The following is a 17,262-nucleotide window of genomic DNA, read 5'->3' as shown; positions in this document are numbered from 1 at the left end:
TGTCCCGTACATCGACTAAGATCGACGGAGATCGACGAAGCGATCCAAGATGGCGAACGGTATGAGTTTAGTATGAGTTAGGCATAGCGATCCGTTGACAAAGGTCGCCTTTCGGGCTACTTTGGGGAAAGCGGAGATCGCGAACGGCACGGCGCAGTAGGCAAGACTCCAGGGAAGCCAGGGACGTGCAAAAAAACGGAGGAAAAGGTATCTCCACGGAACGGATACGCAAATACTTTTTAGGCCACGTGCTCCGCCCCGACTAGACAGAAAAACATCGTCTATGTATTACAAGTAAATACGTTTTTCGTGTATAGTCGCACCGGCTATTCTCACCTGAGTCAGCCCCTATGGGATCCACATCACACACAAACGGCCCTGGTGTCTCTCCACACAGGATCTTCAGCAGGTCAGCTTCTGCCTCAGACATCACTCAGTAACTTGGAAAACTACGGTAAATAAGGAAAAATTAAAACGTCTTCAAGAAAATATGTTGCTTTGGCACTTTCTTCTATAAAGTGGTATAATCAGTATACCAGTTATATAATTAGTATAACTAAGAAATTGGTAAAACCGAGCAACGCGAGGAAATTAACAATCACACATTCCAGAATTATGACAGATCATCATATCAAGAATCGAATGACTTGAAGCCCCCCTCCCACACTTCACTACAAAATCAATGTAACGTTAAGTCGATCGAATATTTACCTTGTTGTCAGGCTGTACCTTGCAGTCTGTGCATCTATATTTTCTCCTATATCACATAAGCTCTGTAAAACAAGCCAGCAAAGGCTAGTTTAAGGCCACTGTTCCAATCTTTTACAGAGACCGATTCGTCCTCTATCTGTTGTTGTTCCCCTGTCACTTCCGCATACGTCATCATACTAGGGGTCAAGGGTTACAGTTTGGGCGGGAAAGCCGAAAAGCGGTGATCTACAAGCAGATGTTGGATAAAAGATCGTAATGTTTTCTAACGTCCGGGCTTCTTTCACAGTTAGCGTGAGGAAGCCGGGCCGTCAGAGTACTAGTACATGTCGATCTTTCACATCTGATTGGAGGTTATTATAAAAACGAAATACTGAGTAAATTCTAAATGACCTAAACGGATGACATCTGTGTATTTTTAAAAGAAAACACGATACAGAAAGGTACATATCTTTACGAGGTATCTCCAACACAATACAAATACTTGTGGAAAATGTAGCATTTCTTCGAAAACTCCTACAAGTTTATAGGGTGGCTTTAAAAGAACGAGCAAAGCGTTTATCCACCTTGGAACAAATAAGGTGCCATCATACCGATAGCGCCTGTGCGTCCGGGGGTCATCATAATTCTCATGGGTTATCGCGTTGTGAGTTATTAATCTACTATAGGTCTAAAATAGCCCATTGACAGTAACGTAAACCTCTTGCCAGAAACTCGAGGTAACTTTTCTACTCGATCTTCTTATCTGTTGATCTTTAAATTTTAATACAAAAAGCTCACTCTTTTGTGTTTTAGTCGCAAGCGCTGGCGCGATAACGCCAACGCTACTCACGGTTGGTTTGAAATTTGTAAAGGATAAAAGCAAATACTTCAACTTGGGCAAGCGGTGACGTCATTATTTAAGCCCGGCCGTGTCGATCAAACTTGGCGTTGTGGGTGTGGTGCAGGTGAGTTCTAGGTCTCGTTGCAACGCTATTTCTCCATTATCATTTCTATACTATCATTCACGACATGGCATGCCTTATAACCCTGCATCTATAGCTATTCTAAACGCTAACGTGAGTTTCCATGCTTTGGTCTTCATTGGAATAACTTAACCCAAGAGTGATATGGCAGCTGCACCATAAAATGGCGGTTACGCGTGTACATGTTTAATTTGCTGTCGTTGTGTTCTGATAAGTAGGCTACGTTTCCATCTTAGAAGAACTTGGCAAGAATGTCAAAATTTGCAATCCTTCCAACGACCAATCAGCTAGCGGTATCCATGATATCTGAAGAAGAGAGGACACCGTTTTATCTCTATTACGATTTAAGTTTGCAACAATGAGCTGTATTGGCGAGTCATGGCTGTATGTACAGTGCAAACATATCGCCGTTAGCACAGAGTAGCTCCGTAAATATATTAGTTACGGTGGAATTTTTCATCATGTAGCGTCTGGTTAGCCTAGTGTGCAGGCTTTTGAGTGGGAGGGTTATGTTTGTAAACGGTAAGTATTGTGTCTAGAATCTGCATTAAACGTTACCAACTTTTATAAAAGATAAAAGACGAAGACTTGACCAACATGACCTCCATTGGCGGCTGAACAGTGGCAACACTGAGCAGCGTTCAGAAAACTTAACTTGACATGCTGGCAAAATTGAAAAACGTGCACTTACCATACCCAAAATAGCTATTCATATCTTTGGTTTCCTATCATATCCGGCTGAAACTCTACGTAGAGTTTCATTCTGACACTAAAAGTTAGTAGTAATGCGACATGAATGTGAGTTTGTGAAACAGGTCGGTAGCCCGTGCCAATGGCAGGGAGCGAGCCTACAATTCTCATTCAAACATCGCCACACACAGAGACTATAGTTTAGGTAATTATTAATCCTCACATTCCAAACCTAGTACGCAACGTCGATGCACCCTGTTAGTTTTATAGAATACTACTGGTATTATATGTAACGTAAGAGCATGCATAGCACAGCCGTCACTTGTATTTGAGTAAAAAGTACAAATGTACAGGTTCACATTTCTATGATTCTATAAATCCTCCCGCGCGATCCCTTGCATAAAAAAAAATGTTCCACATAACAAAACTACATGGTTGTATACTCCATGACTGACACTTAATCCGTGAACGTGTGTGTGTACACGCCTTAATTGTATTGTTTTGTTCTTTGGGGGCATTTTTCAACCAACCAAGGCTGATAGTCGCTGTCCCCACGTCTGCAGGTTAACCATGGCGTACCGCCCATTGCCATACACACGGAGAACGCAGACTGTGTCTGAAGTATTGCGCCTCAATAGTCACGACGTGGATCGTATCAGGGTACGTCAGGCACAGAACTTTGACGAGTAGCTGCAGCTGAGCCAATCTATACCGTAAACATAGTCATAGTTTAACAATGTATGTGTACATTTGAGTGATGGATTCAGAATTTGAAGTTGTACGATACCAAAACATAGGCAGGTATACAGTCTAGCAATGTTGGATGTTTTGTTCCGTACGCGTTGTGATTGTGTGATAAAATTACGATAGTTTTCATCTCTGTCCTTTGAAATAATGCCAATTACTGTCAAAGGTAAACCAAATGACTGCCTGACCAACTGCAATTTGTCATTGTCAACAGACGAACTACACGTACAGCAGCAAGACCAGAGAGGAGACCGCTCATGTTATCTCCAGGTTTCCCACTCTTGAAGCAGCTGTAGGAGAAGGTACACGGTGTTGTGTTCAATGGAAAAATACTAGTTAAGGTTTACAAACATTCATTGTTTTAACATATTCAGTGGTTTACAGAAGCATACTTAACTTATGCTCCATCATGTAAATGCTAGATTGTGCTGTCTTATAAACATACGTGAAGTCTATGGTATAAGTAAAAGACGCGAAGAGGACAAAATTCTAATTAAGAACAAGGCAGTTATGATAAATGAAAACAAACGGTATAAGTTACAAAGCTGTAAACAATGCACGTCCTTGCGCAGGTCTGGCGGAAGCCGGTCACATCGGATCTACAGTCCGGCTTTGCTTGGAGGGTGCTGTTCCTATCAGGCACAAAGGTATGCATCACAATGTGTATAAACTCATCAAAAGAATGAAATCATACTTGTTGATATGGACCCAACATCAATAGATTGTATGGGTGCTGCGTGATGTACGCATTACATTTAGTATCAATATCAGTGATCTTAAGATAACGTTACATCTATTGTTCCAACCTAGAAAGATGGTTACGTTGTTACCGAGTTTTGGATGTTAGAATGTTTTCCTTCTCTACAACACAGGCAAACATTACGGCATCCCGATGGTGTTCGTGCTGCCACGGAAGTTCCCCCACGACCCTCCCACCTGTCTGGTACGGCCCACGTGCACCGATACAGGCACGACGCCTATTGTGGAGAGTAAGGTGTGCCTGTGTGTGGAGACGAGCGGGAAGATAACCTTCCCCTACCTGGAGGACTGGAACTATGTGAGTTTTATAAAGGCTCATATCTGTCCATAGCGTTGGTACTATCCGGATAGAAGTTCGCTGAGACGTTTATTATACACTACATACAGTCGCCTCTCGCTCCAACATTTATCATACAATATATACAGTTGCTTCTCTGCTATTACAGAAGCGAATATAGGAACAAACTACTACCCGGATGGTACCAAGGCCAACCTGTTATGGTTTTCGAACGTAATAAAACTTTTAAAAAAATTAGTTACACGTGTCACTTTGTCATATCATGTGCTTGACCATGTTTAAATGAAGTTTCAAGGGACAGAGTCGACGTCGCTATCTCAATTACTGAGACATAGAAAACGCTGTACAAGATTAAACTGCACTCTACATGATTTGAAACAGTCCCTTCGAATTGTCAGAGAAGTGATGGCTTTGACAACTTGACAGTTCAACGAACGTACCTTAATTATATAACGTTACGCCTGAATCAACACTCCGAAAACGCGTCCAATCATTTACCTTGCTTGCTTGCATTCCAGCGCACGTCCAACCTGACCACCCTGATAGAAGTCATCACAGCACATTTCGGAGAACGGCCTCCAGTCACTGATGAGGTGCTCGCCAGTCTAGAGGTCAAGAAAGGAAGTTCTCCAGGTACGGGAATACTTGATAAACGTCTACCTATATCAGTGATATCTCCTCTACCAGATTTATAAACTTGCAGGTATACGACATCCTGAGAAGTGAAACCTTCCTAAGTAGTATTTTTCATCGTATTAAATAGACTGAACATTTCTCCATAAAACACTAAAGTTGGTACACTGATCTAAGTAGCACTGATTGTGTCGATGTTGTAAGACTCATGGTAAAGTTTGTTGTATTATATGTTGACAGCTGGACTGCCGTCCCCACAGCCATTGAGAAGGACCAGATACACGTCTCTTCCGTCAGGGCTGTACGGGTGGGTTTGTATTAAAAATGTGTTCCTAGATGATAATGCACTCTTGCAGAGATGGTGGTTTCACATAGCAACACATTTGTAATGAACTAAAAAAAATGACTAGCCTATACAATGCATGTGGGATGTACCGACACAGATGAGCGTTCATGCTAACAACAAGTTGCTTCATCGAAATCATGATTACAGATTACCTATTGTCATCTTCACAGAATTGGCGACATATTCGAAGAGCCTACGGAAGATGTGAGCAAAAAGACCAATGAAAATGACGGAAACAACACAACTGTTGAAGAAAAGACAACGAAACAGGAAACGACAGAAGTAGATGTACATGTAGTTCGTGAAACAGTGCAGAGCCTGGAAACAGCACAGAAACCAGACGAGAACAGACAGTTAACGCCAAAGGCCAAAGAAGTGGCAACCAAAGATGATAAGATGGCGAACGATGAGAGGACAGATGGCAGCAAAGAGCCAAATGTGCCAAAAACATCAGATGAGAAGGATGAGAAAACCAATGAAGATGTCACAACACCCCTCCTCGCCAAGGTAGAAGTCCAGACAACAAGACAAAATAAGAAAGATTTTGAGACACCGAAAGGCAAAAAAGATGCAAGGACGGCAAAGTCAACAACAGAACAGAGGAAGCGAGAAGCAAACAAGCATGCTTCTTTTAGTGGTAAGTGTTAAGTATATCAGTATGATGTTCACCTATATTACAAACAGTGTAAGCGCAGAGAAATCATCATCTGCAACGAATACCTACATTTCGTAAATCATCTTAAACTGAAAGAAACTCTGCTCACACTTTCCCATGTTAGTTTATGATTTTGTTTTCCGTCAGATGAAGACTACATGGAAGAAGAATCTGGGGGTTGTTTCCCACGACAACGCTCCGCACGGCGGTTGAAGAGCACACCACCTCCTAAACACGGTAAGAGCTAGAGTTTTAAATCAATGGCGTCCATCTGGGAAAATAGACCATCGTAAACTGCAATATTGTAACGAAACTAAAGAAACATTGGCTTTTCTTTTGCGGCTATGAACAATTTGTCAGATATTGCGATTTTTTCGATGTTACTGAACAAAGTGCATTATCAAATCTTCGCACAGTATAAAGACATCAGAAGAAGGCTTGAAATAAACATTTTGTTTCTTGTAATTTAGGTTCAACAGAAAGTGGTAAGAGGGTCAGTCATAAGGACCTGAAGAAGCTTTCCCGTAACCTGGGAAACGAGTGGCAACAAATCGCCATAAGCCTGGGCTCCACACCAGCTGACGTGCACAGGTACAAGGACAAGCACAGCAAACTGCGGAAACAAGTCTTCTACATGTTAGACGACTGGAGAGACAGAGCAGGAGACAGAGCGACAAGAGAAAGACTATGTAAATTTTTAAAAGAGCAGAATGTTGATGTTGATAAGTATGCATTCCTTATGTGAGGGTTTAACCTGGTTGTTTTTGGAAGTCATATACTGTTGACGGATATTGTCTTTAAAAATACTTTTTTTCTTGATGCAACATTAGCAGCGCTGTGTATTGTGTGAGTGGATTTTTAACAGCCTTGACCATGTGTTGTGCTCGTCTTGGATGCAGCTAGTAAACCTTTCCACTATGTCATTTACCAACACAGGAGATGACTGTTAATGCTAATATGTTGGACTTGTTGATATAGTAGCTACAATTTGAGATCAGAGCAGAGGCGAATCATAGTTAAAGTTTGTACTTTTGTAGTAACGTTAGTGGTGTTTGGGACACCCACCTTTGATGTTTCTTATCATACCCCCATTTCAACCGCTATGTATTGCATCTAGATTCTTTCAGTTCTTTAGTAGCACAGCTACCAGGAATGTACTTCTGAGTCAGATTCGCGAACAGTAAAAGGTTTTCAGAAACTTTTCAAGTCTGTTATATGTGAATACTGCTGTAATTAGTGTTCAATCATTGAATTTCTGATGCTTTTTAAAAATTGCAATGCTTATTGAGTCATTGTATCGTTCTGTTGACGAGTCCATAAAAAGGCAAATATTCAGGCGAGACGGATTGTCTACATGTGTATTGACATGTCATTCTTGGGCCAGGGTTAGTTTTTATGCCGCAAAGGTCGTGTCTGGGCTCGCCATACAAACCCTTCGCGGCAAAAGAACCTGGGCCCATGATATTGAACCGCGAATCAGCGCTCCCCCAGCGCTCGTGGAAGGCCGCGAATCGAAAGCTATTGGGTGTGAAGGGCGTGACATGGTAATTCTGAGGATCAATATTTATCCATAAGTGTTGAAGATGAAAAGAGGACTTTCAAACTCGACAAAAGACACCTGTAAGCATCACCTACTGTACGGATATCGTTTTGGGGCAAAAATGAAGAAAGATTAATTGCGTATATCTTCAAAAAAAGATGAACAATTTAAGAAACATTCTTATAGATGTGTTTTTTTTGCTACGAAGTTGAACTAGAACTACTTGTTGTCAAGGTGAGTCGGCAGCGTAATGGTACTTCGCACTTCCGGGTGTAATTTGGTCAGTCACCAATGCGATGAAATACATGTGCTATATCATCAAAGGTAACGTTACCTAGAAGACAGTTTTCAATCAAAGGGAAGACTTGGATTTACAGGCTACCTGTATCTGGTAAAATAATCCAGAAATGAATGTCCCTTCCACCGATGACATAAACCTGTACATATATATATATATTGGTGATTTCCAGTGACGGAGGGGAATCCCCGGTGAGGGATAACATTACACACGAAAGCGGAACCTTAAGAACGTGTTCCCAGGTGTTCTGCATCCGTCCTGAATGCCCCACAAAACCGTCCTCCGTTGCCATGACTATACAAGGTAATAGTTCCATGATATATTCCTTAACTATCCCTCATTATTGAGGGTTACATTGTAAATAAACAATAGGGTTGGAGTTGAACCATCCACTGGGAACTTGGCAGGCAGTCGGTGCACCTTTGTTCTAAACGGCGGACATGTTTTCCGATGTTGTTCGCAGTTGTTCCAATGTCACTTTGACATTGAACGACCAAAAGTTACCGTCAGTAACAGCTATATGTATAACACTATTGAGTTAATCTGCAATGGCCTGTAATACATAGTCATTAGTTTTGTTAACTTTCATCTGCCAGCCTAAAGTTCGGAACAAAGCCCAACAAATCCGTCACGGCTTTTGAGATGAAACGACATACCTGGCAAGGGTTCAAAGGTCACACAAAACTATATTTTTCCTTGACCCCCAGAGCAAATGTAGGACGGAAAAAATGCTTGAATACTAAGTGAGGCTGCCTAAGTGAGAAGTGGAAATCCTAAAGGCACTCCAGAAGAAGTGACATCATCAGACCTCTACCAGTTTTCTTTTGAAGTCAGGATGAGATAAATAAATGTTTTGATGATGGATGAAATGAATGTTTTTTTTTCCCTGTGGGTAACTTTGATGAAGATCAACATTATATGCCAAGTCCCAACGGTGTGAATTAGGAATAGATTTGCATATCAGTCAATGAGGAAAATTTTATTCCAATTCATGTTGTGGTAAATGGCAGAACGTTAATACTTTATGGGTAAACCTAATAAAGAATGAGAGGCATGCAGTCCACTTACTGCTTGATTCTCCAGTATTTGACATAAACACCCATGGCTATAATGTGTCAATCATGGATATCTTGCATTTGATATCATCCAATGGCCATTCCATTGCAATCCACAGTGTAAGCTAAGAACACCATGGGTGTGGACTTGGCTACATACCGGGCTCGGATTGGTTGTTTCCAAAACCCGGCTCCCAGGTCTGTCCGATGTTGGTCCCAGGCATCAGCCCTGCTGGTGGGGGTCATCCTGGCACAGATTTGGGACAAGGTGATGGGAGATGGGCAAGGCAAAGTAGTCGGGTAAGACTCATCATTTTCTTGCAACTTCCTAGCAAGTATCTTGCTCTGCCTTGTATTGCAAGTCTTTTTCAGCACTTGTTTAATAATATATCTCCCTATTGGTGTTTTTTAATGTTTAACTTGTTACCTACATGTACACATGGATACAAAAAGACCCATACATTTGCCTTTACAGTGATTTTCTTGTATCTCACTGCCAGTACATAATATGGTGAAAACTACATGTACCGGTACTGCTATCTGTAACTGTTACACTCTTCATATGATTGCTATGATAAAAAGAATTTGAGTGCCAGTCACTCCCATATCATTCATTCACTGACAGACACTCTTAGATCTAGTCATGGGTTATAGACATAGTATTTGTATCCACCAAGTAAAGGTAATCACAAGTAGTTACTTTAAATTTCTGATGATGACTCTGGTCACTCCAATAGGTTGCCATTGGATGGGCTTTTGCCTACTTTATATCAGACTGAAGTCCAGACCTACCAGCTCCACTGTCATCCACAGTCCAGATGCTGTGATGTAATGATGTCTTGCCTGTTGGTCTGGTTCATGATGGCACACAAACTTCTACTACAGGCAGGAGACATTGAGCAAAATCCTGGCCCTATGTTAAGGTGAGTACCAAACATTTTCTAACATCATATTTCCTGATTTTCCAATTTGCCAAACTAATGATGCTCTGCAAGCTAGACTCTTCTGTATTATTGGATCATGGTTCATGAATACAGCATGGCATTTTATTTGTTGTCATAACAGAGAAACAGACAGCGATGAGACTGAGGAGCAAATCATAAAACCCAGAAAAAATGATGATGGACTCCTTGAGCTAGACCTGTCTGGGAGGAAAATGTCAAGTCTGCCAGACCAGGTATTCCAGCAACATGACATACAGGCCCTAAATTTCCAACGTAACATCATCAAAGTCATACCCACAGACATAGGTCTGTTGTTTCAGCTTAGATATTTGGACATCAGTTGCAACAAACTCTCCCACCTACCTGACTCTATCTCATCTTTATCAAATCTTGAAGAATTGAACATATCTGGTAACACAATACAGGTGTTTCCTAAAGGAATGGAAAACATGCAGGCACTGAAAGTGTTAATTTATCGAAACAATTCCCTTGTCACCATACCCGAGCAGGTATTTTCCTTCCGGAGTATTGAGGAGCTTGATGTTTCAGATAATGAACTGTCAGAAGTGTTTCCATTGATAGGGAATCTGTTATCACTAAAGGTGCTCAATCTCAGGTGGAACCAGTCTCTCCAGACTCTACCTCAGGAGCTTTGCCAGTTGTCAGATTTAGAGGAGTTAAACTTGTCTGTTTGTGACCTTGGCTATTTGCCAGGAAATATTGGTAACCTTAAGAAGCTTAGGATTCTTCACTTAAGTTGTAACAGAATTTCATCACTGCCAGAATCAGTTTTCAAAAGTCTTGTCAATCTGGAGGAATTGAATCTTTGTGACAATTCAATAACAGAAATTCCAGAGAGCATTTCCAACCTTAAAAAGTTAAAACATCTCAAAGTATTTGATAACCAACTGGTGAGGCTCCCTTTATCTATTGTAGAGCTCACAGAGCTACAAACATTGGATGTAGCCTGTAATTCCATTACCAGCTTGCCAGATAATTGTGAGGATTTAGTTAAGATTGTGCATCTTAATTTAAAGCACAACCAAATTTCACTTGTGCCATTTTTGAAACATGGTGCATTTCCTGTACTTCAAGAGATACATTTCACAGGCAACCCTATCCAAGACTCTGAACATCAACTCATGTCAGACTTTTGTATGGAAAGAAGAGTGACAGTCTGCGTTGATCATAGACAATATGTACATTTAACAGATAAGGATGAATGGTATTTTGAGGAGATGGAAGGAAAGCTTGTAATTTCCTTGAGTCAGGGATATGAAATCAATGCTGCTGACATTTGTAAGGGTGACATTGACCTCTCAGGTATAGGACTTTACACTTTACCAGAGTTCTTTGATATTCATCACCCTTCAGCTATACTACTCAGTCATAACAGGATCAAAGCATTTTCAGTCAGCAGTCCAGTGGTGGGGCCCTCTAGACTAACACACCTTGACCTTAGTCACAATTTGTTGTCAGCTCTTCCAGAAGAGATACACCTTCTGTCAAAACTGAGGATTCTCAATGTGTCCCATAACAAACTCCAGTCCATTCCCCCAGGGGTACATGAATTACTTTCATTGGAGATTTTTAACATGTCTTACAATTCTGTCCAACAGCTACCTGCTACAAAGTTTCCAAATTTGAAGCACCTTGATTTTTCCTATAATAAATTTCAAATGATACCAGAGGGTGTTTTACAAACACAAAGTCTTATTTACTTAAATCTGCTAGAAAACAATATTGCATCCTTTCCTGTTGACATTGCAAGACTTACAAACCTCAACACTCTCTGTTGGGATATAAAAAGGCTACAGGATCTGAGCCATGTGTCTGAGTTGAAGACCATGCCATGGAAGAATATAGAATGGACTGTGACTGTTAAATGTAATGATAACCCTACTTCTGCTAGAACTGGAGCTCACTTCATTGCAAGAAAAGATGACGGATATTTGAAAGTTACAATTGACACAAAAGAAATGACTGAAGGTGGGTTCAGTGAACATTTACAGTGTGAACTCAAGCAGACATGTATTATATGTTGGTTTAAGGATACCATTAGGCAATTGAATTTGTCAAATTGCAATCTTCAGACTTTACTTGATTCAATAGGAGGTTTTCCCTCATTGACAGAGTTAAATATATCAATGAATTATATCACAGATATGATGCTTCCTGTATCAATGGCCAAACTGTCATCACTGCAGAAACTGACAATGTTCCACTGTGGTTGCTATCAAATGGACTTTCTGTCTGAACTTACGCAGTTGAAAGAACTAACAGTGGACTTGTGGCAGCTGGTCTCCATACAACGGCAGATAGCTGAACAGTTACCAGGTTCTGTGCAAATTGAAGTAGTTTGTTTAGATAAAAGGAAATGTCAAGAGATGTTCCTTGAGTGTGAAGGATATGTAGAATCAGACAGGATTTCATTAGAAGATTTAATGCATGGTGTAATAAAGCTGCAATGCTGTGATAATCAGTTGCAAATAATCCCTCCTGATGACTTTAGATACAATGGAGATATTATCAAAATGGAGTTGGGTGGAAGTCATCTTGATGATGGCTTTACACTCAATCTAAGTGTCATTCATACCCTACAGGAGCTTATCCTTACCTTCCGTAACCTTGATACAGACCTAAAAGGAATAGAATTACCCGTGAATCTGACTAGACTAAATATGAGTTTACATCAGTGTTATACTAGTAATTGCGCATATAATCATGGCGTATTTGATGATGATTTCTCCAAAATAGTCAGTCAGCAAAGTGCACTTCTGGATCTCAATTTGTCTAAATGTGGACTACAATGTGTGCCAGAAAATATTGGACAGCTGGTAAATTTGATGCACCTAGATCTCAGCAAAAACAGCATTGAAGATCTTCCTGATAAGCTGTGCAACATTACCTCACTTAAATGGCTTTCATTGCAACAAAATAAGTTATCCAGCTTACCAGAGAGGATCGGCAATTTATTTTCTTTGGAATATCTTGATGTATCCATGAATACGATTGATTATTTACCTAATTCCATCAAACTGTTGAATTGTCTGAGTACGTTGAAGCTATTCCACTGTGGTTGTTATCAGTTGGACTTTCTTTCTGAACTGAAACAGTTGACAGAACTAACAGTAGACTTTTGGCAGCTGGTGTCTATCAAACAGCAGACAGCTGAAAAGTTACCTGATTTCATACAGATTGAAATAGTTTACTTAGATAATGAGGCATGTCAGGAGAGATTCTGTGAGTATGAACTAGACATACCATCAGATGGGATTGCATTAGAAGATTTGCGACATGGGATCATAAAACTGCGGTGGAGTAAAGATCTTTCTGTAACCCCTCCTGATGACTTCAAATACAACGGAGACATTATTAGAATGGATTTGAGAGGACGTGAATTTTATCATATCATAACACTCATTATAGGAGTCATCAATACTCTAAAGGAGCTTATCATCACGATCGCCGACTTTCACGTGATAAAAGAAATAGAGTTACCAGTTAATCTTACTAGACTACATGTAGATACATGTATAAGTCCAATTTTGTCAGGCATGTTTGGTAAATATGAGCTTGATTTTCTCCAAGTCATCTATCAGCAATGTGCACTTCAGGAACTCACTTTGTCTAAATGTGGACTACATTGTGTGCCAGAAGATATTGGACAGCTGGTAAATTTGACACATCTAGATCTCAGCAGAAATAGGATTGAAGACCTGCCTGATAAGCTGTGTAACATTACCTCACTTAAAGGGCTTTCATTACAGCATAATAAGTTGTCTCGCTTACCAGAGAGGATTGGCAACCTATTCTCTTTGGAATATCTTGATGTATCCATCAATATGATTGATTATTTACCTAATGCTGTCAAACTGTTGAATTGCATGAGTACGTTGAAACTATTCCACTGTGGTTGTTATCAGTTGGACTTTCTCTCTGAACTGAAACAGTTGACAGAACTAACAGTAGACTTTTGGCAGCTGGTGTCTATCAAACAGCAGACAGCTGAACAGTTACCTGATTTCATACAGATTGAAGTAGTTTACTTAGATGAAGAGGCATGTCAGGAGAGATGATGTGAGAATGAAGAAGACATACCATCAGATGGGATTGCATTAGAGGAGTTGCGACATGGGACTGTAAAACTTCAATGCAGTGAAAATCTTTGGCTAACCCCTCCCGATGACTTCAAATACAATGGAGACATTATCAGAATGGACTTAAGAGGATGTGAATCTTATAATGAATGTATACTCAATATAGGAGTCATTCATACCCTAAAGGAGCTTATCATCATGAATGCCGTGACCTGATAGAAGAAATGGAGTTACCAGTTAATCTGACTAGACTAGATATGAGTTTGACTGAAACAAGCATGTCTGCTAATGATGACCTTGATTTTCCCCAAGTCTTTTGTCAGCAAAGTGCACTTCAGGAGCTCAACATGTCTAACTGCAACCTGCAGTATGTGTCAAAAGGTATTGGACAGCTGCTAAACTTGACTCATCTAGATCTGAGCAGAAACAGGATCAAAGACCTTCCTGATGAGCTGTGTAACATTACCTCACTTAGATGGCTTTCACTTCAAGACAATGAATTATCTAGATTACCAGGGATGATTGGCAATCTATTCTATTTGGAATACCTTGATGTATCATTTAACAAACTTCATTCTTTACCTGAGTCATTCAAAGAGTTAAGTTCTATAAACAAGCTCAACTTGCTCCACTGTAATTGCTATCAGTTGGACTTTCTCCCTCAACTTAAAGCATTGAAAGTCTTAACAATAGATGCTTGGCAGCTGGTGTCAATTCCACAGCAGACAGCTGTTCAGTTTCCAGGTTATCTACAAATCAAATCTGTCTCCCTAGATTATGAGACATGTTATAAAAAGTACTGTATTGATGGAGAGGATTTACCAATAGTTGCTCCCAATGAGTTACAGCATGGTGTTGTACAACTGCTACAGTGTCCCCACAGAAACAGTCATGACATAGTTAAAATGGATCTTAGTGGAAGCACATTACAAAACAAAATACTCAAAATAGCTTTCAGTTGTGCCTTTATACTTGAGCTGGATGCTGCACTTTGTTGTGACCTTAATGTCATATCTAACAAAGTACTACCTGATTATCTGACCCAACCAAATATCAGTTGTAATGAAAGAATGTATTGTAATCAAGATTTTCCTGCTATCATCCTTAATCATAGTGCACTTCAGGAGCTCAACATGTCTAAGTACAGCCTACAGTGTGTGCCGGAAGAGATTGGACAATTGGTCAATTTGACCTACCTCAATCTTAGCAAAAACAATATTCAATGTCTTCCTAATTCCCTGTGCCGCATTACCACACTCAGGTGGCTTTACCTGCAGGACAATGAGTTGTCCAGCTTACCTGGCATGATTGGTAGTCTTCTCTCCTTGGAATATCTTGACGTATCACTTAACAGACTCACTAATTTACCTGGCTCATTCAGATGCTTGGATTCTTTGAAAAGTCTGAAATTGTTTCACTGTGGTTGCTATAAGTTAGACCTTCTTTTAGAACTTGGACAGTTACAAGAACTTTCAGTAGACTTTTGGCAACTTGTCTCTATTCCAAGGAACACAGCTAAGCAGTTATCAGCGTCTGTGCAAGTAAGAGCTGTTTATTTGGATCATAAAACATGTTGTGAGGCATACGGTAGGGATGAAAACTTAATATCACCAGTGGTGATTGCTCTGGAGGAGTTGCAGCATGGTGTTGTCAAGCTGCAATGCGGGTATGACCTGTTTATCATAAACCCTCCTGATGGATTTACATACAATGGAGACATAATCAAAATGGACCTAAGTGGACTTGGTGATGACCAGATACTAAATCTAGGTGTCATCTCCACCTTACAGGAGCTAAGTGTTGCCTTTTATGACCTTGATCCCAAATCCTATGAAATAGAATTACCTGGAAATCTGATGAGAATGAATATCAGTTGCAATAAGTATTACAACATTAGCCAAGACTTTCCAAAATTTGTCTGTCAACAAACTGCTCTTCAGGAACTGAACATTTCTAACTGCAACCTAGTTAATGTGTCAGAGGAGATTGGACTGATGGTAAATTTGACCCACCTTGATCTAAGCAGAAACAAAATTGAAGACCTACCAGATGAACTATGCAACATTACCTCACTTAGATGTCTGTCATTACAAGACAACAAGTTATCTAACTTACCAGTGAGGATTAGCAATCTTCTATCATTGGAATACCTTGATGTGTCATTCAACAGACTTGATCAATACAAAGCAAATGCAATACAAAGTCTTCCAGATGATATTGGCAGAATGAAAGAGCTTAAATACATAAACCTTTCTAGTAACAGTCTTAACAGTTTACCACAGTCCATTGGCTATCTTCAAGAACTTGAAGAGTTGATTCTTGAACATAACCAAATTGAACAGCTACCAGATAGTATAGGAACATTGAAGAAGCTTTCTAAACTAAGACTCTCTGCAAACTGCTTAAAAGCAGTTCCAAAATCACTATGTAACCTGCTTTGTTTGAAAGAAATTTACCTATCTTGCAATAGTCTTGTAAGTATTCCCTCATCCATATGTAGGCTTAAATACTTGCAAACACTTGACATATCTGAAAACAGTTTAACAGAGCTACCAGAAAAAATTGGGGACCTTTTAAGCTTGATTGTTCTTAATCTACGTAGTAACCAACTTAAGGAACTTCCCAGTTCTTTTACAAGACTGGTAAACTTAACCTCACTTAACATTTCATCAAATTACCTGAAAGCAATACCAGAGGAAATGTTTGAGTTTGGGAACCTGACTGAGTTCAACATTGCTGGTAATAAAATTGAGACTCTACCAAACACCATTTGTGAGCTGCAAAATCTAGAGTATCTGAGCCTCGAGGAGAACAATATCACAGCATTGCCAACACAGTTTGGTAAACTCCACAAACTTTGTCAGTTTGGAAAGGAACAGATATATGGCAATCCTATAGAACAGCCCCCAATTGAAGTGTTTGAACAAGGGATGGAGGGAATTGTTGCATATTTTGAAGAGCTGAATCTATCCAAAGCTATTGAAGTACCACGTGTCAAGGCCCTTCTGCTTGGTGAGGTAGCAGCTGGTAAAACCAGCTTATGCAATGCCATCAGACTGGGAAAATCAAATTTGACAGATATCACAGATAGAACAGCAGGAATAGAAGTTCATCCGACTCGGCTACAAGATAGTATACAGGTTCTGATGCATGATTTTGGTGGTCATAAGATCTACCATTTAACCCATCAGTTCTTCTTTAGCAAGGCTGCACTGTACCTTATAGTTGTGGATCTAGAGGCTTTCATATCATCATCATTTGATGCTGCTGTTAAATATTGGTTGAATGTGATAAAAACTCGTCTTGACTCCAAACCAGTACTCAGAATTGTTGCTACACACATAGACAGGTGTGAGCCAGAAGAGATAGAGAGGAAAGCAGAATTGATAATGCAGAAAACCAAGCAGATTGAAATTGCTGAGGTAGAGAGTCTCAAGAAATATTTGTCAGAGATAGATGATGTTTTAAACTAGAAGCTGGCAAGCCGCTTGGACCTGGTGTCATCCATTAGAGGGTTTTGACTC

At 40.1% G+C, this 17,262-nt stretch overlaps 4 protein-coding genes across 5 annotated transcripts in view; 3 read left to right on the top strand and 1 right to left on the bottom strand.

Annotated features, from left to right (window-relative positions):
- The window catches only part of LOC118421740 (8-oxo-dGDP phosphatase NUDT18-like), a gene marked incomplete at its 3' end in the record, with an annotated part of 5,989 nt that extends 5,088 nt beyond the window's left edge, over nt 1–901 (bottom strand). Inside the window, 2 exon segments of one of the 2 annotated variants that reach the window (XM_035829239.1) lie at nt 337–449; nt 712–901. In XM_035829239.1, the coding sequence (XP_035685132.1) occupies nt 337–430 (94 nt within the window). 2 annotated transcript variants of the gene reach the window in all.
- Nucleotides 902–1,504: 603 nt separating this feature from the next.
- On the top strand, nt 1,505–6,800 carry LOC118421770. Its single transcript, XM_035829271.1, has 10 exons — nt 1,505–1,655; nt 2,927–3,023; nt 3,325–3,412; nt 3,683–3,757; nt 3,983–4,167; nt 4,686–4,800; nt 5,041–5,107; nt 5,317–5,783; nt 5,949–6,038; nt 6,272–6,800. The coding sequence occupies exons 2-10, from the start codon at nt 2,934–2,936 to the stop codon at nt 6,544–6,546; spliced, it is 1,452 nt and encodes a 483-aa protein (XP_035685164.1). The 5' UTR covers nt 1,505–1,655; nt 2,927–2,933; the 3' UTR covers nt 6,547–6,800.
- Nucleotides 6,801–9,673: 2,873 nt separating this feature from the next.
- On the top strand, nt 9,674–12,264 carry LOC118421769 (leucine-rich repeat protein lrrA-like). The gene is made up of 3 exons (XM_035829270.1): nt 9,674–10,637; nt 10,962–11,627; nt 12,242–12,264. Exons 1-3 carry the CDS (start codon nt 9,722–9,724, stop codon nt 12,262–12,264), a joined length of 1,605 nt encoding a protein of 534 aa, XP_035685163.1. The 5' UTR covers nt 9,674–9,721.
- Nucleotides 12,265–12,484: 220 nt separating this feature from the next.
- Nucleotides 12,485–17,232, top strand: LOC118421768 (leucine-rich repeat protein SHOC-2-like). The gene is made up of 2 exons (XM_035829269.1): nt 12,485–12,634; nt 15,319–17,232. The coding sequence occupies exons 1-2, from the start codon at nt 12,485–12,487 to the stop codon at nt 17,209–17,211; spliced, it is 2,043 nt and encodes a 680-aa protein (XP_035685162.1). The 3' UTR covers nt 17,212–17,232.
- The last annotated feature ends 30 nt before the right edge of the window (nt 17,233–17,262 follow it).

Source organism: Branchiostoma floridae, chromosome 8, assembly GCF_000003815.2.
Source record: "Branchiostoma floridae strain S238N-H82 chromosome 8, Bfl_VNyyK, whole genome shotgun sequence".
In the NCBI taxonomy this organism is placed as follows: Eukaryota; Metazoa; Chordata; class Leptocardii; order Amphioxiformes; family Branchiostomatidae; genus Branchiostoma; species Branchiostoma floridae.
The sequence above is the reverse complement of the archived record's forward strand: the minus strand, read 5'-3'. Positions and strand labels throughout refer to the sequence as shown.